A 25,809-nucleotide genomic window follows, 5' to 3' on the forward strand; every position below is an offset into this window, starting at 1 on the left:
TATACTACTTCAGTATGCAGAAGGGCTTTATGGACACATCCTATTTCATTAAACAGAATAGTTTTAAAATGTGTACTCAGGAGTCAAGATTTAATGAAGCTAATTTTTTATTGCTTCATCAAGAACATTATTAATAAAATAGGTTTATTTAAAAAAAAACTGTGAGTGTATGGCAGTGAAGAATTTACAGTTTGGTGCCACTGCCCTGACTCAATTAAAATGCAGCAGTCTGATCCATCATTGCCTCTGAACCATCAGTCCAAATATCAACAATGTAAAAAAAGGCAAATAACTTATGAAAATTATTATGAAAATAGTTTTCATCTTACAGACCCCCAGACCACACTTTGAGAATCACACTTTAAATCGATACCGTCCTAAGAAGAAATTAGTTCTCCAAAGACCTTTATCAAGTTATAATAAGATCTAATAATGAGTGTTAGGACTGACTTCCTAAATCTACAGTCATTCCCATTCCCCTCTTCAATGTCTATTAAACCAGAGGTAAAAGGAGGAAAGAGTTTTCAAAAGGGAACTCTTTTGCCTCTTTACAACAGTAAAACAGCACAGAATTTATTTCCTGTAGTCTACCCCACTCAGAAATCCTGCCTTATTCCTTGCAATAAAGAAAAGATAAAGCTTCCAAGGGCATCACCCCTCAATTTTAAAATCCATTCATAACATTTATATGAAAAAAAATTATGAACAATGCTTTATTACTTCTGGGATATTAACAGCACAGTGAAAGCTGAATCAAAATCCAGAAAGCCCATATTATACTTCAATATTCAGTTCTTACAGTTTTCTTCCTCCCATCTTTATTTCTAATCTAGACAGTATATTCTGTTATTTCTCAGTACAGTAAACTCTAAAGCTGCCAAGTCAAAGACTGATCTTAAAAAACAGTCCTTTTTCAAATTAAGACATATCATTTATATCATTTTCTTCATCCTTTTCTTATAATTTATTTCTTCTCCTTTATTCAAGTTTACCTACAGAACTTCTTATTTCTCTGCATTACTGGTATCAATATGTACAAATACATTTCTATGACTTTGTCCACCCAGGTTATAACTTTATTTTCTATTTTTTTAATATACCTATTAATACCTAAAATATTTAGCTTGCAAAAGGTAAATAAGTGCTTATTAAACTAAAAGTTTTCTTTAAATCTAATTGAATGTTCCACTTTCTACTGTCTCTCTATGCACCCAGACTGACACCACAATTTTTTGCATGGATTAGGTATTACTTTCTCCTTTGTTCAAAATAGGAATAGTGCTTCTGGAAATTTAGAAAAGTAAAGACAAGGCATATCAAGACAGTAAGGATATAGTAGTCAAGTAAGTGCCCCCCAAATAAAAAGTAATCGGAGTCTTTATCTAATGATAGATTTGCTTCCATTACAAGGCAGTATTTCTTTTTGCTAATTTTCCTTCTTTTGGCCTTCTACAACAAATATTTTAATCTGGTTGTCTCCTTGGAAAGAAGCAACTGCAATTTTCCTGACGGGAGTACAGAATTGTAAGATAAGAACTGACTCTACACTTAAAAGTAATAATCTCTGAGCAAGCCTTCACATCTTTTGATAACTTCATTAAAACCCTAAGGTAACAACAGAGTCCAATAAAACTAAGGAAAAAAGATGAACTTACCACCAAACAAAGGTTCTGGTTCCACCAATATTTCCTGTTTTTGAGGAATTGGGGCACGAACTTCTTCTCTATTAAAAGAAGTAGGAAAATATCAAAAGGAAAACTTTTTTGCTACATGTTCTCTCCATAACTATTGTGAATGCATCCAAATTAACAAGTTATATGAACACCAAACTTAGTGACTTTTAGGAACCATCGTGTTAAATAATTGTTAGGTTTCCATACAGAGGTCACCTGGAATAAAAGTACCTGGCATAGATGGCTCAAATGATTTATAAAGAAAGAGAACAAACAGAAAAGAAAAAATATTTCCCCTTTCCTCTCAAGTTCCCTATCCTAGATTCTTTACAGGGAAAAAAAGGGGGGGGGCAGCTTACAAAAAAAAAAAAAAAAATCAGACAAAAAATGGAAAATATAGGCATAATAAATCAGTATGACATTACTACTATATCAAACAATAGATCATTAAATCACATGTATTAAAATAAGTTTAAATAAGCAATAAATTTTATGCTAGTTATGAAGATAGTTAACATAGGTATTACCTTGGATTATTTATTAAATAAACTCCAATATATACGGAGCGGAAAAAGTAATTCCTCATCTTTTAAAAGCCTATAAACTCTTCAAAGTTTACCTCCAGAGGATTTAATAACCCATCTCCTCCAGTAGAAAATACTCATTTAGAAATACTGTAAAAATGGCTATGTTGTTTTAAATATCAGTTGATTTTATAGTTTTAACTAAAATATTAATCTCTGCTGATTAATGTTCATAGCAAGGAAGAGTATGCTCCAAATTTATTGTGTCCTACTCACATGTTAATTTAAGTAAGGCGTAATGTTTTCCATTCAGGTGTTTCTAATAGTAATAACTGAGCTTAAGGCCTTCTTTTTTACATCTAATAGATAGAACTCCAAAACATACTTTACAAAATAAAGTATGAATACTCATTTGTCAACAAAAACATCCTATAATCAAAGAACAACTAGTTCGACAGAGAAATCTACAATAAGCCAAAAGAAGAAGGATAAAAGGTAATTCAAAATTAAGTACATCAGTCACTGCTCACACACAAAATTCAATAATCTGAAGGAATAGACAATGCATCTATAAGAGGAAACTCTATTAACCCTCTTTCATCAAAGAGAAATAGTCCATTTTCTTAAGAAAACTAAGAATTTAGAAGACATCTTTTACCTAAATAAGTCTTTCCATGATTTTCCTGATTTTATAGTATATATATAATTATCTAAATTTAAAACAATTTAATTACTCAGAAAACAAACCTTAATCTGATAAAATACATCAATTAGGGGTTTAGATTAAGTAGTATTCCCTATACATAAAAACTTGATTACTACATGTTTGAGGGTATCTGTTCCAAGATTGCTAGCTACCCAACAAAATAAAGAATGGATCAGAAAAAAGTTGAACCGTAAAGAGTGAAAATTATAGTTTAGGACAATCAATTAGCAATACAAATAATCTAAGTAAAATTATAATGTAATTCAATAGGATAAGACATTCATCTATCAAAATTACTATTTTTAAAAAGTAGGCTCCACATCCAATGTGGGGCTTGAACTCACGACCCTGAGATTAAGAGCTGCATGCTCTACTGCCTGAGCCAGCCAGGCGCCCCATATCAAAGCTATTTTTAAACACAATAAAAAAAAACATGTTTTATACAGTGAGAACAGTTATGTTCCCCCAAATCAGCCATGAATACCTGTTATTCAAGTTTCTGTAAACTAAATCATGTTTTCATATTGATTTCCATGAAAAATTTGAGCTATGTTGGGGGAAATGGGATACCAACATCTTAAATACGTAGCTAATACTGATAGGAAAAAACTTTATGAAGTACTAATAATGATCTCTAAAGTTCACTCTTCATGTGGAAACAATTAGTACTCTAGAACCTGGAACTAGATAAACGAAGTAACTATGTCTTAAGTGTTATTTGGCTTTTTAAATCTACCTCTAATTTAAAAATAGTATCTATGTCTTTATCTATTCCCTTAAACAGGGAATTCCTCTTGTTTAGTATCTCAAGTTGTAAACACTGAGTGTTACAAAGGGCTGTAAGCATGAAAGTCTTATTTAAGGATCTGCTTAATTGTTTCAAAAATCAATGGTTTTCCTTTGAGTAGCATTCATCTCTAATATTTTCCAAAGATGTGGAATTTTGCCCATAAGGTATTCATTTCAAATTCTCATTGGTATCAAATGTAAAGGGCAAAACACCCAAATTTGTTCACCATTTATTATCATTCTCTACAGAATACAGTTCCATATGCTAAAGGTGCTTCCAATGATTAACCACATGTAACCATCATTAAGGTATAAAGGACTAGAATTATTTTTCAAAAGGTTTTCCTGGCAACTCAAAACTCTCCTGGGACAATGTAAGAAAATTTAGAATTGGGAAATCTGAGCTTTATTGGGCTTTATTGCCGTATCTGCTATGTAATTACTCTGTAGCTTGGGAAAATGGCTAGCCTTCGCTTCCTCATCTGTAAAATGTAGATAATAATGTCATCCCGTAGGGTTCTTTTGAAGATTAAATAATAGACATGACAGTGCTCTAGAGAATTTGAGGCATAGAAGTATAAAAATGTACATGAGACACTTTTTCAGATGCTTTCTTTCAGCTTTTAAGTTTTTCAAAACCAGAGAATTAACCTAACTGATAAAAATGCAACTACTCTAGGGCGCCTGGGTGGCTCAGATGGTTAAGCGTCTGCCTTCAGCTCAGGTCATGATCCCAGGGTCCTAGAATCGAGTCCCCACATCAGGCTCCCTGCTTGGCAGGGAGCCCGCTTCTCCCTCTCCCTACTGTTCCCCCTGCTTGTGCTCTCTCGCTCTGTCAAATAAATAAATAAAATCTTTAAAAAAAAAAATGCAACTGCTCAATTTAGGTGGGGTTGCTCCTAACAATAAATAATAAATTCATACTCTGTGTGTGGTCTGACTGTGGAGACACTTGCTGAACTGGTACTGGGCTCTTCAGCAATTCCTCCACCATCCAAAAACATAGTGACTGCCATCTCCAGATTATTGTTGCAGGCTTCGAGCATATGTTTCCCTACACTTTCGCTTGCACCTGAAAAAGCAAAAAGACAGGGAAAAAGTTAAAAAAAAGGCACCTTCTTACTAAAGGTTCATATTAAAATACAGAATTCCCAAGCAAATTAATAGTACCCTTTCCCTTTTAGGATGAATGACTTCTTTTTAAAAACCTGTTTATTTACATTTACGATGTTAGCTGATTAGTAAATTACACAAAACTAGAAAAGAAACTACCAGCATTAAAATAGTGGTCTTCCTTCATAATAACACCAAACTAAATAAAGCATGTCTTTAAATGGACCAACTATATATGTTAGAAACTGAAAAAATGAGAAAGAAAAATGAAAGCCTACACTCTAGAAAGTTAGGAAATATTTTGTTAGAAAGAATGCATTTCAGTTAGCATTTGTTTCCATCAAAAAGAAAGCATTTTTTAATAACAAAGGGAGAGAAGTGAGATGGGACATTTTGTCAAAACTATAACCAAGTCAAAATCTGGTAAGAATGTCAATCTTCAGGGCACCAGGGTGGCTCAGTCAGTTAAGTGTCCGACTTTTGGATTTTGGCTCAGGTTATCATCTCAGGTTTGTGAGATGGAGCCCTTCATCCTGCTCAGCGCTGGGCATAGGAGCCTGTTTAAGATTCTCTCTCTCACTCTCCCTCTGCCTCCCCAACCCCCACCCCCACTCTCTTTCTCTAAAAAAACAAAAAAAAAAGTCAATCTTCATCATTTAGACTGACCCTACACACATTTATTCATTTGTAAAGCCAGCATAGTCTGTTAGATGCAATGTATACTGGTAAAGCCCTTTACAAAGCCAATTTTAAAACATGTATCAAAAAGTACTCCTTCCTTCGCTGACCCAGTAATTTGGGTTTCTAGCCAAAAAAACATTTTTTTTTTTTAAGATTTATTTGAGCAGAGAGCACATGTGCATGCTCGGGAGTGGGGCGAAGGGCAGAGGAAGAGAATCTTCAAGCAGATTCCATGCTGAATGCAGAACCCCAAGCAGTGCTTGGTACCACGGCCCACGAGATCATGACCTGAGCCAAAACCAAGAGTCAGACGCCTAAACTTAGCCACCTAGGTGCCCCAAAAGATTTATTCTTTTATCTATTCCATATCAAATACTATAAGCATAAATATGTCCATATACATGTCCAGTATAGTTTCAGTTAATATTGAAAAATTGGAAACATAAATGTCCAATGGTACTAGAATCTAAATCATAGAATTTATTTGATGGAACATTTTGTGACCATTAAAACACATTGCAGGTTTTCCATCTGGGATGACCTTCCTTCTACCAGAATCATGTACCTTATAATTTCCTTCTAAAGGGCATGTGTGTGTGTGTGTGTGTGTGTGTGTGTGTGTGTGTGTGTGGTCTGAAAATGTCTTTATTTTGCTGTCATTCCTGAAAGATAGTTTTACTGGATATTCTATTTTCAGGCTGATAGCTATTTTCTCCCAGTAAAGACCACATTCCAATGTCCTCTGGCTTCTGTTGCTGCTGCTGGGAAATCAGTTGCTAGACCAGAGAAAACCTTTTTTTAATAGCAATCTGTTGTTTCTCTCTAGTTGCTTTTAAGATTTTCTGTCTTTGGCCTTCTGCAGTTTCATCCTAATTTGTCCTGGCTGATTTTACTTATCTCCTTGGGATTCACTGCACTTCCATCATGTAAGGATTGTTATCTTTAATCATTCCAAAAAATTCTCAGCTATTTCTACTTAACAATTACCATGTTCCTCCATTCACACTTATTTCTTTCTGGAACTCCAATCAGATCACTCTATGCTGTGCCAGTCTGTTCTTTTTGTAGTTGTTGTTTTTTAATCTCTTCACTGTGTTTTTCATTTCAGTTAATTTTTTTAAAGATTTTATTTGAGAGAGAGAATAAGAGAGAGAGAGAGCATGAGAGGGGGGAGGGTCAGAGGGACCCTCTGAGCAGGGAGCCTGACGCGGGACTCAATCCCGGGACTCCAGGATCATGACCTGAGGCGAAGGCAGTTGCTTAACCAACTGAGCCACCCAGGCACCCTCATGTCAGTTAATTTTTTTTTTCAGTTAATTTTTTATAACTAGAAGTTCCAATTTTGTTTTTTTCCTAATATGCCTAGCCATGTTTCAGAGACCCTTCCTTTATAGTCATATTTCAAACTTCTCACTTCTTCAAACATATTCGTCAAATTTATTCGAATTACTAAGACAAAACAAACTTTCTGTAGTCTGTGGGAGTCATCCTCTCTTGTTTCTGCTGGCTCTTGTTCATGTGACATGGTTTTTGCGCATTTTGTGATTTTTTTTTCCTGTGATCTCATGTGCTTTGGATTTTTAATTCTGTCGATTCTTGAAGTAAGGGTTGATACATTCCTCCTAAGAGGGTTTGATTTGGTAAATTTTGTAAGGCACCTGTGGGCACTACCAAACAAAGACCTTTTTTTTTTTTTAAGATGTTATTTATTTATTTATTTATCTGAAAGAGAGAGAACAAGCAGTGGGGAGGGGCAGAGGGAGAGGGAGAGAGAGAGAGAAGCAGACTCCCTGCTAAGCAAGAACCCTGATGCAGGGCTTGATTCCAGGACCCGGAGATCATGACCTGAGCCGAAAGGCAGATGCTTAATGGACTAAGCCACGCAGGAGCCCCAATACATTCCTGACTTAGGGTATTTAAGACCTCATGGAAAATGTGACCCTATAAAGACCCTTGTTATGAATTCTCAGTGACTATCTCCTGCCACTCTCCAACTGCCAAGGTTGAAACAAAGTCTCAGCTTCATGAAGGGGAAGGGTCTCCTATCAGACTCTTCTCCTTAGGAAGACTACAGGCATTGTTTCCCGTTTCTTGGGCCCTATGATGCTATCAAAGAAGTTTAAAACCACTCAATTTGGGCAGATTCCACCAGGGTGAAGGCTTCCTTTAAAACTAGCTAACATCTGCATTCCCATTTCATTTTTAGCCTCAAAGTATTCCTTACTTTCTCACCAGCCCAATGATGTATTTTCAAAAAAAATTTTAAATACACGTTTCACTTAGGATTTTTCTCAGCAAGAGGGTTATTCATGATCTCTCTCTAGTTTACCCCTACTACCAGAAATGGAAGTGCTGATTCTCCTCTTAATTTCTTGCATTTGTTTTCTCTTTTCTATTATTGTTTTTTTTTTAAGAGTTTATTTATTTATTTGTCTCAGAAAGAGAGAGCACATGCACAAGCCTGAGGTAGCAGCAGGCTGCCTGCTGAGAAAGGAGCCTGATGCAGGGCTCGATCCCAGGACCCTGGGATCATGACCTGAGCCAAAGGCAGACGCTTAACTGACTGAGCCACCCAGGCGCCCCTCTACTGTTAGTTCTAAGGCTTTAAATGAAGCCCACAATACTTCTTACCTAGATTACTACAACAGACTCCTAACTGATCATTCTATCTTCTACCTTGTTGCTGCAGTTATGCTCCAAAATACAAGTCTGATTCTCATTCTCTCTCTCTCACACACATCCACTTAAAACTCTTTAATGGCTTAAAAAAAAAAAAAAGTCTTTTTAATGGCTCTCTGACACCACAGTATACAGTATACAGTATAAATTCCAAAATCCTTATGATCTGGAAAGTCCTTTGTGACCAGGCCTCAGCTCATCTCTCTGTTCTCCCTCTCCTCCTCCCCATCTGACACCCTTCAGTACAGTCATACTGAATTACATGCTTGGAACGTCCTTACCCTGCTCATCTCCCCTTCGTCCAGTTCATGTATGCTCAAGAACCACCTTAAGTGTTACTTTGTGAATTTGTGTGCTAATAAGCATTCTCTACAGTACCTCCCCACTCCCATCTCTATGATACTCTTCTATTATATACATCAATATACTACTAAGTTGGAAATGTTGGTTTACTTTCTGGCTCCAAGGAAAGAGCAGAAGCTTCTTGAACACAGGCTTTTGTTTTGGTATCCCCAGCACCTAGCACTGTGTTTGCTTGCACATGATCAATGTCTAATAAACTGACTTAGAGCTATCTCACAGTACTTCAGTTCACCAGTTGATATACCAGGGAAAGAAAGGTCAGGCTTCAGCCAAAACAATACTTCCACATCCTTTGAATTTTATACCATGTGCATATGTTTATTCTTTAACTTTCATTTATAAAGCATATGGTTACACTGTGGAAATCACAAACAACAAATGGGTACTTAAGATCTATCCATGTTCTTAAGATTAAATTTCCAGTGAGAGCATCACATACAAAATTTTTTTTTAAACCATGAGACTTTTTTTTTTTTAAAGACTTTTTATTTATTTATTTGACACAGAGAGAGAGATAGTGAGAGAGAGAGCACAAGCAGGGGGAGCGGCAGGCAGGCAGAGGCAGACGGAGAAGCAGGCTCCCCGCTGAGCAGGGAGCCCGATGCGGGGCTCGATCCCAGGACACTGGGATCATGACCTGAGCGGAAGGCAGCCGCTCAACTGACTGAGCCACCCAGGCGCCCCGTCATCACAAATTTTAAAAGGGCTCTATCTCAAACAATGTAAAGTGAAAACCACATACTCAAAAAAAAAAAAAAACCCATCAGATGACGAAGTAGATACTGCTTTGTCTAATAGCTGACAAAGACATATATCTAAGATGCCAGTGAAAAAAACTGAACAACATTATTTCCTGAGGGGTGCTTGGCCTACTCAGCAGGTAGAGCATGTGACTCTTCATCTCAGGGTTGTGGGTTCGAGCCCCATGTTGTGGGTAGAGTTTACGTAAAAAAAAAGATCTGAAAAAAATTATTTCATGAAACACAAGTGGAAAAACCACGAGTACATAAAATTAGGATTTAATGTTAAATCAATTTAAAAAATTACAAAAAAGCATCTATCATTTGACTTAAGTCCCTAAAAATTTGCATATTTATGTTGGTGAGAAATCTTTTTTGGGAATTGGACAGAGAATTACCTTTCATTTGGGGTTGGCTGTATATCTGGGTATATATATGGTCATTTTAGTTACATAGGCCCAGGGAGGCTTTTTCCTTTAAAAAGGCTTCTCTATTACTCAAATTTAAGAAACTTCCAACCCTTCTCTCTCCTTCAACTGCAAACACCCCTTCAGTCAAACAATTCCTACAGTTTCCATCTAGATGAAACCACTCTGATCCATCCTTTTCGCTCTGCACTCATCGCTACAGTCTTCGTTCAAGTCTTTACCTCTTACATGAACTACTGCATCTCTCTGCTCTTGGTCATGTTCCCTTTGACAGACCCTCTACACTGCTAAATAATGTAAATTTGATTGTCTTCTCTGTATCAGTCTGCATTGCTGACTGGAAGTTTTCATGTTTCTTAAGCTGCCAATAAGATTTGGCCCTCATTTACTGCTTCCAAATGATACCCCTCTGCTCTCATCTCATCCCTATACCATTCCCTCCAGCCACGCAGGTCTACTAATCTAGGCAGATCCCTTGGTGTTACTTTAGAATGCCATGCCTTTGCATAATATAGTTATAGCAAATCAGTCCCCTCATTCACTAAATACCCACTTCCCTGTTAAGTTTTAGACCTTCCTCCTCCCCTCCTCACCCTGAAGTAGATAGATAGAGGAATAGATGTATACTTTTCCATGAAGTCTCAATCTCTATCCTTGTCTGTGCTAGCTTTTCCATCTTGCAAACTTTAAAAACTGACTGAACTTGCCCAGGTCTCACTTTTCTCCTACCAGTTATCTCTCCCTAAGGTCGCAATCAAGCTGAACTAAAAGTTCTCAAGTTCTAGTATGTACAAATTTACATTCTCACCATTAGTAAACACACTTTTATTTTTTATTTTTTTAAAGATTTTTTATTTATTTGACAGAGACACAGCGAGAGAGGGAACACAAGCAGGGGGATTTGGAGAGGGAGAAGCAGGCTTCCCGCGGAGCAGGGAGCCCGATGCGGGGCTCGATCCCAGGACCCCGGGATCACGACCCAAGCCAAAGGCAGACGCTGAACGATGGAGCCACCCAGGCGCCCCAGTAAACACACTTTTAAAAAATGAAATTTCAGGGTGCCTAAGTGGCTCAGTCAGTTGGGCATCTGACTCTTAATTTCAGCTCAGATCATGATCTCAGGGTCGTGAGACTGAGACCCGGGTTGCATTGGGCTCCACACTCAAGCCTGCTTGAGATTCTCTCTCCCTCTCCCCCATACATACTCTCTCTCTAAAATAAATAAATAAATCTTAAAAAAAAAAAGAAATTTCAAAACACAGACAATGCAACTTTTTGAGGGGAAGGAGTTCAAATATCCCAATAGCCAATCTTAGGTAATCTTGGGGCAAAACCAGCACAAATTTGATGAACAATTTTGAGACTTATGTGTTTCCATATTATTTGTCATAAAACCTGAGGCTTTGTTTTAGTGCCTTCCTAATACTTTTCCATTATACTTCTTAAATGGTAGTCTAAAAATTCATTTTTAGACTATTGTACTCCATTTTAATTTACTTATCTACACAGCAATTCTGAAAGTTAAAAGGTTCCTATAGACAGACCACTCTGGCTGCTTGTTCTAGCAGAGAGATGCATGAACTGTTATGTTTGCCTCATAATGAATCCTAAAACCAGCTTCACAAGGCATCCACCAATCTTTTCTTTTTCAGAGAATTAAATCACTGAGTTCATATCATTTTTGGCTCTTGTCTTTCTAGGTGCTCACACTGCACTGAAGCACCATAAAAAGCACAAAGAATATGTTGGTGGGGGAGTGAAACTCCCTCTGCCATAATAGCAACCAATGCTGGCTGCTATCACTCCTTCTGAAATGTGTTCACAAGGAAATTCAACTTAAAAATGACCACTGCAGACAAATAATTGTTGTCAACCTCTCTACCACCCTCCAACTATCAGAACTCCAGTACAACTGAATGGGAACCCTTCAGAGAATGTATGGGCTCTGAAGTAAAATAAAAGATGGTGTGAAAATCAGGAACTTGTAAAGTCAATCCTCAGGCAAGCTCGCCTGTCAACAATATGGTCTGCCTATCCTAAAAGGTCTAACTGCCTATTTTTTTTTCACTTTATTAGGCTGCCTAAAATGCAACCACTGAAGAGATTAATTTAGGTTAACAAACATGCTTTTTATTTTATTTATTTTTTTAGAGGCAGGGGGCAAAGGGAGAAGGGGAGACTCCGCACTGAGTGCAGAGCCGGAGGCAGGGCTTGATCTCACAACCCTGAATCATGACCTGAGCTGAAATCAGAGTCGGATGCCAAACCAACTGAGCCACCCAGGTGCCCCATCATTTATTAACTTCTCCATTAGATGTTGAGCTACTCCCTAAAATCCTGTAAATTGAGAGCAAAAATAAGAGATTAAGGGAGTTGGGTTAGGAAAAAAGATTTAAGTAGCCTTTTGGAGGAGAGCTAAGGAAGGCCTACCAGAAGTGCTGCATTAGGGTGGGAGGTACCTTAGAGCATGAAAAAGATACTGGGTACCTGAGGATAGAGACACCAAACAGTTGGGATGAAGATATCAAATTTTTCCTCTGGCCTGTCCTATACACTGTAAGGAAAAAAAAAAACATTCTTCATGTTCCCCTCAGTTCTCAGTATAGATATTAAGAGCATGAATACTACTCAAATAAACCTGAGTTTGACTCCTAGTCAAGTTGTGTGACTTTGATTAGTTACTAATTTCTCTATAGCTCTCAGTTTCTTAGTTGTAAAATGGGGATATTACCAACTTCATGAAGTGCTTGTGTAGATTAAGAAAATTCATATTAAAGAACTTGGCACAGCTCCCTATTGGCAAATAGGCAAGCAGAGTAAGACATCTCAGTTTTCTTTCGCTCACTCATCTGATGCTATGAACATGTGCTTCACTCACATTAAACACTCATTTTGTGTTTTTTTTAAAGCAGGAATATAACAGGAAATAATCACTCTAGGAAAAAAAATGAATGCTCTAAAGAATAAAACAATACCAAAAGATATCTGCTTTAAAGAAACCTGTAAGTAAGCAGCATTCCAGTATGACTGAGAAGCATCAGGAGTGTTGTAGTGGCAGGGGAAAATGTAATAAAAGTATAGGTAAGTATTCCAAAATTTCCTAGGTCCACAGGTTTATTGAACTATAGATTAAAATAGAATTTATTAAAAGGGATTCTACAGGGAATGACTTTAAGACACAAAAATAAAGCTATAATAAAGGAAATAATCACTGTGATATTTTGGGGGCAGATGGTGTCAACACTCGAGGCCCAGAACTGCCATCCTATTTGTAATCCTTACTTAACTATTTAACACTAGAATCTAAGCTGTAGGCAGCATATCCCAGAGAGGGCCCTATCATATCTCTGTTGACAATATGCAGGATAACTTGCATCACTGGCGTTTGTCAGTGACCTGTAGGAAACATTCAAAAAGAAAGAGGGGCCTCTACCTATAAATATTTTTTTAAAAGGAAGCACATGCTAAATCCTGGCAAGACTGAAGAAGGTAGTATTTGAGAGGGGCCCAAGAAACAAAGTACACCATTCACTTTCTTAAATAAAGCGAAATTATCTGAGTCATCTTGCTTGTATAATCATTCTTAAAGCATCACTTGTATCACTTAGTGCATCATTTTATTTATTTATTTTTTAAAGACTTTATTTATTTGACAGAGAGAGACACAGTGAGAGAGGGAACACAAGTACGGGGAGTGGGAGAGGGAGAGGCAGGCCTCCTGCAGAGCAGGGAGCCCAATGCGGGGCTTGATCCCAGGACCCCGGGATCATGACCTGAGCCGAAGGTAGACACTTAACGACTGAGCCACCCAGGCGCCCCAGTGCATCATTTTAGAAACAGAAGACAACAGAGAGATAATTAAAGGTTCCAGTGGTTCTTAATGCCGGGAAATAGCAGAGCATTTAGTAATGTGAGAGACCATTTTTGGTGTTTCATGACTGGGGGCTGGGAGAGCGCTACTGGCATTTAGTGGAGAGAAGACAGGAATGCTATAGGACGTTGAAAAACGCCTCCCCTCCCACGAAGACTGCTCACACCTTCATTTCAGACTTATGACCTCCAGAACTGTGAGAGAATAAATGTGTGTAAAGCCATGCAGTTTGTGGTAATTTGTTACAGCAGTCACAGGAAATAAATACAAGTGCTAAATCTTCTGAAGAGGATAGAATAGTCCTACGCAACAAAAAATTGTCCCAGCCAAAATGCCAATAATACTCCCACCGAACTAAATAGGCATATGAAGAAGTGAAGGTTAACTGAGAAGGCAGAGAAAAAGTATGGAGAGCTAAATGACATAGGGGAAAGGAATAGTGATCAACAAGTTAATCAAGTTGCAAGTTCTACCTATATATTCAGAGGTAATAACTATTGTTGATGGGTCAGCTGTAAAAAATTTGAACTTCCACCTTATTATATTCAGAATAAAACACCTATCTTTTTTAAAGAGGCGGGACTAATAATACGTTTGCAGATTTAAACTATCTGTACACTTGTTTAAATTGGCTTATTTTTTTTTCCCAAAGATTTTATTTACTTATTTGAGAGAGAGAGAGAAACAGCATGAGAGTGGAGAGGGTCAGAGGAGAAGCAGGCTCCCTGCCGACGCAGGAGCCTGACGCGGGACTCGATCCCAGGACTCCGGGACCATGACATGAGCTGAAGGCAGTCGTAACCAACTGAGCCACCCAAGCGCCCTAAATAGGCTTATTTTTGTGGTCTCAATATTACAGGCAGCAACAGGATAGCTTAATCTAACCCTGCATCTTAGTGTGTTCAGGCTGCTCTAACAAAAATACCTTTGACTAGGGTGGCTTAAACAACAAACATTTATTTCTCACAGCTCTGGAGGCTGGGAAGTCCAAGGTCAAGGGTCCAGCAGATTTAGTATGTGGTACAGGCCTGCTTCCTGGTTCAAAGACAGCTGTCTTGGGGGCATCTTGCTGGCTCGGTCAGTAGAGCATGCGACTCTTGATTTTGGGGTTGTCAGTTCGAGCCCTACACTAGGTGTAAAGATTACTTAAGAAAATAAAAAAAATTGTTTTAAGTATATTAAAAAAAAAAAAAGAACAAAGACAACTGTCTTCTTACTGTGTCCTCACAGAAGGGGTAAGGGAGTTCCCTGGGGTCTCTTTTTAAGGATACTATTCCCACTCATGAGAGCTCCATCCCCATGACCTAATCACCTCCCAAAGGCCCCCACCTCCTCATGCCACCACATAGAGGGTTTAGGATCTCAACATATGAAATTTGGGAGGGGCACACAAAAATTCAATCTATAATCTATGGCAGGAGCTCCACTTTACTATTTCTCACTACATGAACCCTTTTCATTTACTCCTTCTCTTCCTTCTTCTCTACTCCTTCCTTACTCCTTCCTTCCTTCCACTTTAAGCCTGCTAATGGCACCAAAGTATATTATTCAACCCAGCCTGTGGTATACAATTCACCAGTGGCCATTTCTTTGCTGCTGCCTCTTAGTTCACACTCTCTCCATTAATGACTTGATATAGGAAATAACCCAAAACCTGTAATGCAGTTATCTCCACCACAGCTGGAAGAAAGAATCAAGAGACTTTCCAAACTGTAGTAGTCCCTTATGCCTATCCTCTATATCACTTTCAAGTGCCAAAAAAATTAGTCTCTCCTCCGCTACTGTCAAGGAACCAAAGTAGAGCAGTCAGAGAGAGAGAGAGAGAGAAGAAAAGAAAAGAAAAGAAAAAGAGAAGAATCCCTGTAGAGCCCTTATTATCCCAGGATAGAGAACGGAAAAAATTAGTCTTTCCACTACTTTCAAGGAACCAAAGTAGAGCAGTCAGAGAGAGAGAGAGAAGGAAAGGAAAGAATCCCTCTACAGAGCCGTTATTATCCTAGAAGGGATAGAGAACAGAAATGATAAAGACACAAAGGGATTGCTTTTTAGTTCTACCTATCCCCCAGAAATGATAAAGTAAGCTAGACTGTCCACCTAGGAAACAGGAGTGAGTGACAGCTGCAAGAAGTAAGGTGAAAGCTAACCTCATCAGTCTCCCATCCTGATGAAGTTTTTAAGCATTCAGGAACTGAAAACATTAAAAAACAAAAACAAACAAAAAAACACCAAAAATTTATGCCCAGAAAACTAAATTTATTAAGTATAAGAGAAACGAAATGACTGAGTTAGCGGACAGATAAACAAAGCTAATTTTTGTTGGATCAACAAAAGGAAACTATAGTGAGGGTAATAGTAATATGGTGAAAAATGCATAGGCCTAGGAGTAAAGACACCAGAATTCTAGTCCCTGTTCTGCCATTACCTAAGACCATGCTACCCAAAGTGTGGTCCTGAGACCAGCTATCTCTAGTCCATGACAAGATTAAAAGAGAAATTCTAAAAAATAAATAAATAATAAATAAATAAATGAAAGAGAAATTCTAGTGTAAACATTTAGAAACTTTTATAACAATTTGATAGAGTAATTTTATGTCTGTGGAATCTAATAATTAAAAGTTCAGGCTTAAAAGATTTATGGATGGCAAATTATCATATGAAAAAATGCCCAATATCATTAGTCACTAGGGAAATGCAAATTAAAACCACAATACTATACCATTACACACCTATTAAAATGACTACAAAATATTAAAAATACCAAATGAACAAAAAATAAAAATAAAAATAGAATAATAATAAAAAAAATACCAAATGGGCAACTGAACTCTCATACATTGCTGATGGGAATGGTAATCATGACCTTGGAAAACAGTTTGGCAATTTCTTAAAGTTATAAACCTATCATATAATCCAATTATCCCACTCTAGGTATTAATCCAAGGGAAATGAAAACTTACATTCACACACTTGTATGCTAATGTTTTTAGCAGCTTTATTTATAATCTCCCAAACTGGAAACAGCACAATTATCCATTCACTTAATGAATGGATAAACAAATTGTAGTATATCCATTCAATGGTATACTATTCACCAATAAAAAGAAAAAACAATCTGAATGAATCTCAAATGCAATATGCTAATTGAAAGAAGCCAGACTCAAAAGGCTACATACTGTGATTCCATTTATATGACATTCTGGAAAAGAAAAACAATAGACAAAAAGATTAGGTTATAGGTGAGGGGAGGGATTGACTACAAAGGGGCAGGAGGAATTTTCTGAGGATGATAGAACTGTTTTGCAACTTCACTGTGGTTATAGAATTGTACAGTTATTAAAACTCATAACTACACATTTAAAAAGGGCAAATTTTACTGCATGCAAATTATACCTTAATTTTAAAAAGAATTTGGGCTTATATTTTGTTATTTTTATCTCATTTTTCAAGCAATTAATTTTTTAAAATTTTTTATTGTTATGTTAATCACCATATATTACATCATTAGTTTTTGATGTAGTGTTCCATAATTCATTGTTTGTGCATAACACCCAGTGCTCCATGCAGAATGTGCCCTCTTTAATACCCATCACCAGGCTAACCCATCCCCCTACCCTCCTCCCCTCTAGAACCCTCAGTTTGTTTTTCAGAGTCCATCGTCTCTCATGGTTCGTCTCCCCCTCTGACTTACTCCCCTTCATTCTTCCCCTCCTGCTATCTTCTTCTTTTTCTTTTTTCTTAACATATGTTGCATTATTTGTTTCAGAAGTACAGATCTGTGATTCAACAGTCTTGCACAATTCACAGAGCTCACCATAGCACATACCCTCCCCAATGTCTATCACCCAGCCACCCTATCCCTCCCACCCCCCACCACTCCAGCAACACTCAGTTTGTTTCCTGAGATTAAGAATTCCTCATATCAGCGAGGTCATATGATACGTGTCTTTCTCTGATTGACTTATTTCACTCAGCATAACACCCTCCAGTTCCATCCATGTCGTTGCAAATGACAAGCTCTCATTCCTTTTGATGGCTGCATAATATTCCATTGTGTATATATACCACATCTTCTTTATCCATTCATCTGTCGATGGACATCTTGGCTCTTTCCACAGTTTGGCTATTGTGGACATTCAAGCAATTAATTTTTATTGTACTTTATAAAAGTACTGGTCCATGAAGACTGAAAATTAAAAAAAAAAAGGGGGAGTCCTTTCCTCCAAAAAAAGTCTGAAGAGCACTGACCTAGTCACATAAACCTAAGTCATGGGCGCCTGGGTGGCTCAGTTGGTTAAGCGACTGCCTTCGGCTCAGGTCATGATCCTGGAGTCCCGGGATCAAGTCCCGCATCGGGCTCCCTGCTCAGCGGTGAGTCTGCTTCTCCCTCGGACCCTCCCCCCTCTCATGCTCTCTCTCTCTCTCTCTCTCTTTTTCTCTCTCTATAATAAATAAATAAAATCTTAAAAAAAAAAGTTTAAAAAAAAAACCTAAGTCACTTTACTTTTCATTTGATTAACTCAGAAATGAGTCAAGATGGTTTTTAAGATATCTTCCAGCCCAGGGGGCACTGGGTCGCTCAGTCAGTTGAGCGCTGGGCCAACTCTTGATTTCAGCTCAGGTCATGATCTCAGGGTTGTGAAATCCAGCCCAACATCCGGCTCCGCGCACGCCATGGAGCCTGCTTAAGATTCTCTCTCACCCTTTCCCACTGCCCCTCCCACCCTCTTAAAAAAATCTATGAATATTCAATGATTTCTGGTTTCCTCAAGTACCTACACATTATCTGAGTTACTACCATACTCCTGATGTTGGAAGTACCATTACATTCTCCTGGTTTTCCTCCTAAATCTTTGGTTTCTCTGTACTTTCTTCTTTGCACTGTGTCAGATGTTAGTGTTCCTTCAGCTTTGTGTCTTGGAGCCTACTGTTTTCTCACAGTACACTCTCCCCTGCAAGATGCTATTCACATTTATACTTCAGCCGCCATTGCTACAACTCCTCAGATGACACTCCTCTTTCTAGACCCAAATAGTCATTTGTTTATTGAACAGTCCACTTGGAAGTCTCAGAGGCAGCAACTTATCTGAAACTGAACTAATCATCTTCTCCCCAAACCTCTTCCACTATCCCATATCCTTCACAAATAGCACCATCATATACCTAGATGTCCATAACAGAATCCTAAGCTTCATTCTGACTCCTCCAACTTCTTCCCATATCTTTCTTCCCTTATCTTCCACTTCTCTGCCACAAACTTATTTCAATAAGGACACCAGTGTCTTTCTTGGATTAAAGCAACAGTTTTCTACTTATCTCAATGCCTACCTCTTCTCCACTACAGCCAAGTAGCTCTTTCTAAAAAACCTAAATCTGGTTATGTCACTCCCCCAATTAGTTTTCATTGACTCCCCACTACACTAGAATACAGCCAAGATTTAACATGGGTTACAAAGCCCTTCCTAATCTGGCACCCCCCCCCCAACTATCTCTTCAGTTCAATTGACTGCATCTCCCACTAACTATGCCCTATTCACTTGGAATTATCATCAACTCCCTAAATCTACTGTCTCTTCTTTCTTGTGTCTGTGTGTGTGTATATCTGTCCCTCTCTCCTCCAGGCCTTTGTACATGTTCCTCCTGTAGGAAACATCTCTCCTGCAAGTTTTTTTTCTTTCTTTTTTTTTTTAAAATTAAGTTTTAGCTAAGAAATTATTTCTTCTGGGAAACCTTTCTTTACCTCCATCTTTTGTGCTCCCATAATAGCTACCTACCATTCCCCATTGTATTGTAATACCTATGTATGTGTCTGTATTCCCATTAACCTTTATGCTTTTTGAGCACAGACACCTTGTCTTGCTCATAGTAGTATTTCCAGGATCTGAACCATGCCAGGCACATAGTAGTCCATCAATACTGAATTTATTAGTAAGATCCCATTCACAACTCAAAATTTATTACCTCTCTAAATTCTGCTCAAACATCATTACCTCCTGAAATAGTTCTTACAATTCCAAAAGAGTTTCCTCTTGATATCTAGAACACTTACAACCATCTTTCCTGACAGAGAACTTAAACACAGTTTAATACTAACCCAAGAGAAATGTATTGGTAGAAAAGAATATGAATGGAAATTGGCCAGAAAGCCAAAAACTCCACACACCACAGTTTCTAATTTCTGTAACAAATATGCATTCATTTAACGGTTTTAGACAAAGATTAAACTAAGGTCTCTTCCATAATTTCATGAAGTACATGAGTGTCTACTACGCATTAAGTTTTATGGAATTCTATACTAACTCCTATTTTCTTCTCAGCCCCCACTTTCTATTCCCTCACATTTTGTCCTTCCCTTCTATTGCCTGTTTATTTTTACCAATTCTATAGAGCATCTATATATCCCTCATCTCATGAAATTATTCTGATTACATCTGTGCATTTTGTCTATGTGTGGCTGGATGTCAGCCCAAGCTGGTGTTAATGGAATACTGCCATGGTTCAAAACATTAAAAATTGTTCTTTTGGGGGGTACCTGGCTGGCTCAGTTGGAGAAGCATGCAACTCTTGATCTTGGGGCCATGAGTTCAAGCCCCACACTGGGTGCAGAGATTACTTAAATAAATTTTTTAATTGTCCTTTTGGAATGACATTCAGATCCAGCAGCACATTCCTTCCTCATGTTTTAAGAACTGATACGACTTTTGAAAGCAGTTAACAGTCATTCAAACCCAAGTACGATGAATATCAAGGGAGATCAAACTGATAATACTGTAAAATGTAGTGGACTATAAAGTAACAGGACTGGTTTTCTATGCAACTTCAAATGACTCTAACATCAATGGTAAAGGTATACAGTTTCTCAATGTATTTCAAAGACTGTCACTTCCCTTGGCTTATCAGAGTTTGATCACAGAAAAAATATTTATGATGTAATATTAACTGAAAATCTATTCTAGGGGCACCTGGGTGGCTCAGTCATTAAGCATCTGCCTTCTGCTCAGGTCATGATCCCAGGGTCCTGGGACCGAGCCCCACATCAGGCTCCCTGCTTGGCGGGGAGTCTGCTTCTCCCTCTCCCTCTGCCTGCCGCTCCCCCTGCTTGTGCTGTCAAATAAATAAATAAAATCTTAAAAAAAAATTGCTGTTGTGAGAGGTTAGTTTTTACTTTTTTCAAAATCATTTTAGGTTAGGATTTGTGTGTGTGTGTGATTTTTTAAGTATTTTTTTTAAAAATCAGAGTCAGGGTGCCTGGCTGGCTCAGTCAGGAGAACATATGACTCTTAATCTCAGAGTTGCAAGTTCAAGCCCCACATTAGGCATGGAGCCTACTTAAAAATAAATAAATAAAAATAGGAGTGCCTGGGTGGCTCAGTCTGTTAAGTGTCTGCCTTTGGCTCCGGTCGTGATCTCAGGGTCCTGGGATGGAGCCCCACCTTGGGGACTCTGATTTTTCCCTCTCCCTCTGACCCTCTTCCCTGTTCGCATTTGTGTGCATGTACTCTCTCAAATAAATTAAAATCTTTAAATAAAAATAAAATAAAAATCAGTCAATACACCTGAAGCTAATATAATATCCTGTTAACTATATTCAAATAAAAATAAATAAGAAAAAAATCGAGTCATTACTTCATACTCATACATCATATAGAGAGATTTGTTCTACTTAGTGAGAAATAAGACTTAAAATTCTTTGTTTTCTGTTCTATTTTTAAAGCCACAGAAAAGGTAAGGCTCACATTTTTGAAAATGCATTGCTTTCACCAGAATGTTGAGCTTCCAGAAAGTAAAATCTTTTTGAAATCACAGCATAAGTTCTTAAGGTCAATTTAATTCATCCAGCAATGAATAAATATCAAATACCTTTTTATCATAAAAAACTACAATTTTAAAATATATGTGGACAGAACCCCAAACTTTTTTTAATATATGTAAAAAAGACTAAAGGGGCTAATCATGTGCTTCTAACAGTTAATCACTGTCTTGTAAAAAAAAAAAAATCCACAAAGTTATTATTTTTTAAAGTTTTTTTAATTTATTCAAGTAATCTCTACTTGAAGAGTAGTGTGGGGCTCGAACTCACGACCCTGAAATCAAGAGTCGCATGCTCTTCTGACTGAGCCTGCCAAAAGCCCCAAAATCCCCAAAATTATTAATAGAAATTCATAATACATTAAGAACAATCTAAGGTATTTTCCCTTTTGCAGACTTCCAGATACCATTGTCTACTAAGGGTCTCCAACCTGATTCAGGAATAGAAAGGCCTGTGGCCAGGAAACAAGCCATGTAAGCTAGCACAGAATTAAAGCAAGTAAGTGAGCCATTTTATCTCACCACACTTTGGGTTTTGTCCATATTTAACAAAAACACTGAATTAGAAGAAATAATGTGAGGTTCTGAGTTCCTGAGGGGTGGTCCTTAACACAAAAACAGTCTGAGTTCCTGAAGTGGTGGTAATTAACATAAAAAACTGAAATTAAATAGGTGGCATCTTAAACCAACTCTAGAAAAATCTAAAGATTAATAATAACCACTTCTATATCTGATTCACTACAAAGATTTTTCTATAGAAAAATAATACTGCAATATTAACTTATATACACAATAATTTTCTAATTTTCCCAATAACAGCAATCTGCTTTGACACTGGGAAATGCATTACATCTTTAATAGTCCAATCACAGAAGTTTTAAAATATTAAGAAAAGTTGATCATTCCATTCCTCATCCCAATTTTACTTCAAATTTTACTTTACCAATTTTGACGTGATGTTTCATGCCCACCAGCTAGATAATGCATCAAACGTCTAGCTGTCATTGCAGAGCAAAAGAAAAAACTAGCTTTAAATTATAAAACAGCAATGTGCATAGAACCTGTCTGGTTAGAACAATATAAAATTTTACTTAACCAGATCTTATATGTCAAACTCTTAAGTACATTAACAATAGAAACATTCTCTGCACCTAACAAATAACCAGATAAAGTATAGATCTGCTCAGAAAGGGAACTAACATTCTAACCTCCTTCCAAAATGACAAACTAGAACGGCAAAATTACACTCAGGCACATGGAGTACTCTTCTCTCAAATCACTCCACAGAGAACTTCATCATTTGCTCCGCCCTCTAATAACTCATGCAAAAAAAGTTCAGCACCATCAGAGAGAAACAAGGCATAGAGAATTCATAGAATGGCTTAGGGCCTTTCCTCCAGGCGGCAAGAGGATCTGCGTGTGCCCTTCGCAAGGGTCCAAAGGAAAATAACCGAGGATTTGGGGGATGCTGACACCCAAAAACTGACTTTCTCTCAAAGAAGTTTCTGCCGCCATCCCTATTTTATCAGCAGGAGGCTCCGGCGCCATCGTCCCAGTCTTTATTATTTTATTATGGGGAGGTGGGAAACGCCACCCAGGATTCCTCCAGGCCTTCCCTAGTAAGGTTGGGGGGGTTCCCCCTCATTCTTCTCTTAAAACCTCTGTCTTGAAGGTACTTCTCAGCACCCCCCTTTCTAGCGGCCTATCCCCCAGGATCGGTAAAGGCACTGCCGAACCCACCAGCCTCGTCGTTAAGGCGGGAGGGCCCGAGCACGCCAGGGCCACGGCGATGGCTCTGAGGGGCCCAGAAAGGGGAAGGGCAGGCCAGGGACTGGGGGAGAATGACCTGGCCGAGGAAGAATGGAAAAAGGAGGTGAGAGATGCACTGCACCCCACGGCTGCACAGAGAAGGGAAGGTAATGAAGGAGGAGGAGGGCGGTGGCCCGGGTGCGGCCCCCCACCTCTCCCGCCCCCAGGTCCCCGGGCCGGCGGGGGCGGATGAGATCGGCCCATTCCCCGGGTCTTGGATGACAATGGGGGCATGGGGGGTGAGTGGGGTGTCTCCCTCCACACTGCGAGAAGACCGAGAACGAGGTATGGGGTGCGCGGGGGGGGCTGTCTCCCGCCTGAACCCGGAGACCCGACGCCGTCGTCGCCTCTTCCTCAGAAGGGAGGACGGGAGCTGTGGGGAAAGCCCGAGGGAGAAATGCATGAAGGTAAGGGGAAGCCCGGGGCGGAACGGCCGTCCGCTCCAGACCCCACTCTCCACCTTCCGGTAACCGCGTCTCTTACCGGTGATGGCGGTGAACTGCTGAATTAACCCCTTCAGCGCCGAGGACGCCGCGGAGCCCCCGTGGGCAGCCATCTTACCGCCGCCGCCGCTGCCGCCGAACAACAACACAAGACACACACGGACCGCCCTCCCCCACCTCGGCGCGCGGTTTGCGCAGGCTCATTGACCGCCCCCAAGCTCCGCCCCTCCCGTCCCGCCGGCCCCCCCCTCCCCGCGGAGATCGGCGCAGGCGCACTTCCAGGCCGGTCCGGGAGCGCTTTCTGCTCTCCCGGTTGGTTGGCTGCACGGTAGCTGCCTGCCGGCAGCATCCTTTACAACCTCTGATGCCTTCCTCTTCAAGCTCCAAGGCCAGTCTCATAGATGCGGTATCTGTTCCTGTTTTCCGAGATAAGCTTCAGCGAGCTCGGCAGATTGTAGGCACTTTGCGTTTCAACTTCACAAGTTTTATTGACAGATCCAACTGCCGATGACAGTTTTTCCTTCTTTTTTTGCAGCTCCATAGCCCTCTGCTAGGTTTCCTGCAGCTCCTATCAAAATACAAATCCTACATCATCGCACTGAAGCGTCTTTCGCACCTGCTCCCCAACCTCTAAACTAATTGCCTAGCTTTCCTTCAATAAATTTGTCAACCCATGACTCCCCTCAAGGTCTCAGTTTCCTCACCTAGAAAACGAGGAGGTGTCATTTAGGTAAAAATAAAACGTGTATTTGTATATACAGTATATGTATATATGCATAGAATGAGCACTGGAAAGTTGTACTCAAAAGAATACTGGTGACGCCTAGAGAGGGCAGCAATAAAGGGGATGGCAAAAGAAGACTCTGAGTGTTTTTTATCCCTTTTTTTTTTTTTTAAGATTTTTAAAATTTGGAGCGCCTGGGTGGCTCAGTCCTTAAGCATCTGCCTTCGGCTCAGGTCATGATCCCAGGGTCAAGCCCCACATCGGGCTCCCTGCTCCGCGGGAAGCCTGCTTCTCCCTCCCCTACTCCCTCTGTTTGTGTTCCCTCTCTCGCTGTGTCTCTCTCAAATAAATAAATAAAATATTTTTTAAAAAGATTTTTAAAATTTATTTTAGAAAGAGAGAGTGAGTGTGTGGGTGAGTTGGGGAAGGTTAGAGGGAGAGAGGCAAGCAGACTCAGAGCTGAGAGCGTTGGGCTGGATCTCATGACCCTGAGATCATGACCTGAGCAGAAATCAAGATTCAGAGGCTCAACCCACAGAGCCACCCAGGTGTCCCTATCTTTTATTTTTAAACAAAGATAACATTAGTATATTACTTATATTTTTAAAACAATTATAGGGGTGCACTCAAATCTGATGATCCGTCCCTTTATTTATGAGAACAAAATTAAGGAGACTCAATTTAGATTCTAACCTCCCACCCACATTTTGCATCGACATAGGAAAATGGCCCAGGAAAAGATGAGAGGAGTCATGTGGAGAACTGACCCATCCTAAGAGTGTGTAAATGTGCTATTTGGGTGAATTAAGAAATAACTAAGTCAGGGGTGCCTGGGGGGCTCCGTCATTAAGCATCTGCCTTCGGGTTAGGTTATGATCCCAGGGTCCTGGGATCGAGCCCCGCATCCGCATCTGGCTCCCTGCTCAGCGGGAAGCCTGCTTCTCCCTCTCCTACTCCCCCTGCTTGTGTTCCCTCTCTCGCTGTCTCTCTCTCTGTCAAAATAAATAAAATCTTAAAAAAAAAAGAACCAAAATAACTATAGGGTTATAGCTTCAGGAAGATATGACTGATATCTTACGATTGAAGATATGATCGATATGATATCAGAAAACAGACTCCTGATCAAGAGTATTGTCAATTAAATGACAAAGATTGGTCCTAGCACCACCTCCAGATTGCTGCAATTCTCTGGGTGTGTTGAGGAATCCTAAGGACCAGTCATGGATTTGGAAAGCTGTTTGGCTCACATTGACACAAAAGTGCAAAAAAGGAGAGGAAAACAAGGGCAAGAAACAGTGTGACCTCTTCCTTTTTTTAAAAAAATATTTTATTTATTTATTCATGAGAGACAGAGAGAGAGAGAGAGAGAGAGAGGCAGAGGGAGAAGCAGGCTCCCAAGGAGCAGGGAGCCCAATGTGGGACTCGATCCCAGGACCCTGGGATCATGACCTGAGCCAAAG

At 39.2% G+C, this 25,809-nt stretch overlaps 1 protein-coding gene across 4 annotated transcripts in view; it reads right to left on the reverse strand.

Moving 5' to 3' along the window:
- The window catches only part of UBXN7 (UBX domain protein 7), a 57,742-nt gene extending 33,781 nt beyond the window's left edge, over window positions 1–23,961 (reverse strand). The window contains exons 1-3 of one of the 4 annotated variants that reach the window (XM_073894924.1): window positions 23,666–23,961; window positions 22,582–23,555; window positions 4,617–4,764 (exon numbers count right to left, since the gene is read on the reverse strand). In XM_073894924.1, coding sequence (XP_073751025.1) covers window positions 4,617–4,686 — 70 coding nt within the window. In that variant the 5' untranslated portion in view covers window positions 4,687–4,764; window positions 22,582–23,555; window positions 23,666–23,961. Of the gene's footprint in view, window positions 1–1,655; window positions 1,724–4,616; window positions 4,765–12,183; window positions 12,218–22,581; window positions 23,556–23,665 lie in introns of those variants that run through there. The other 3 variants (XM_025876057.2, XM_073894921.1, XM_073894929.1) reach the window with 3 other exon arrangements.
- Window positions 23,962–25,809: the final 1,848 nt, after the last annotated feature.

Source organism: Callorhinus ursinus, unplaced genomic scaffold (assembly GCF_003265705.2).
Source record: "Callorhinus ursinus isolate GAN/ISIS: 27379988/994484 unplaced genomic scaffold, GSC_fseal_2.0 scaffold1, whole genome shotgun sequence".
Lineage (NCBI taxonomy): Eukaryota > Metazoa > Chordata > Mammalia > Carnivora > Otariidae > Callorhinus > Callorhinus ursinus.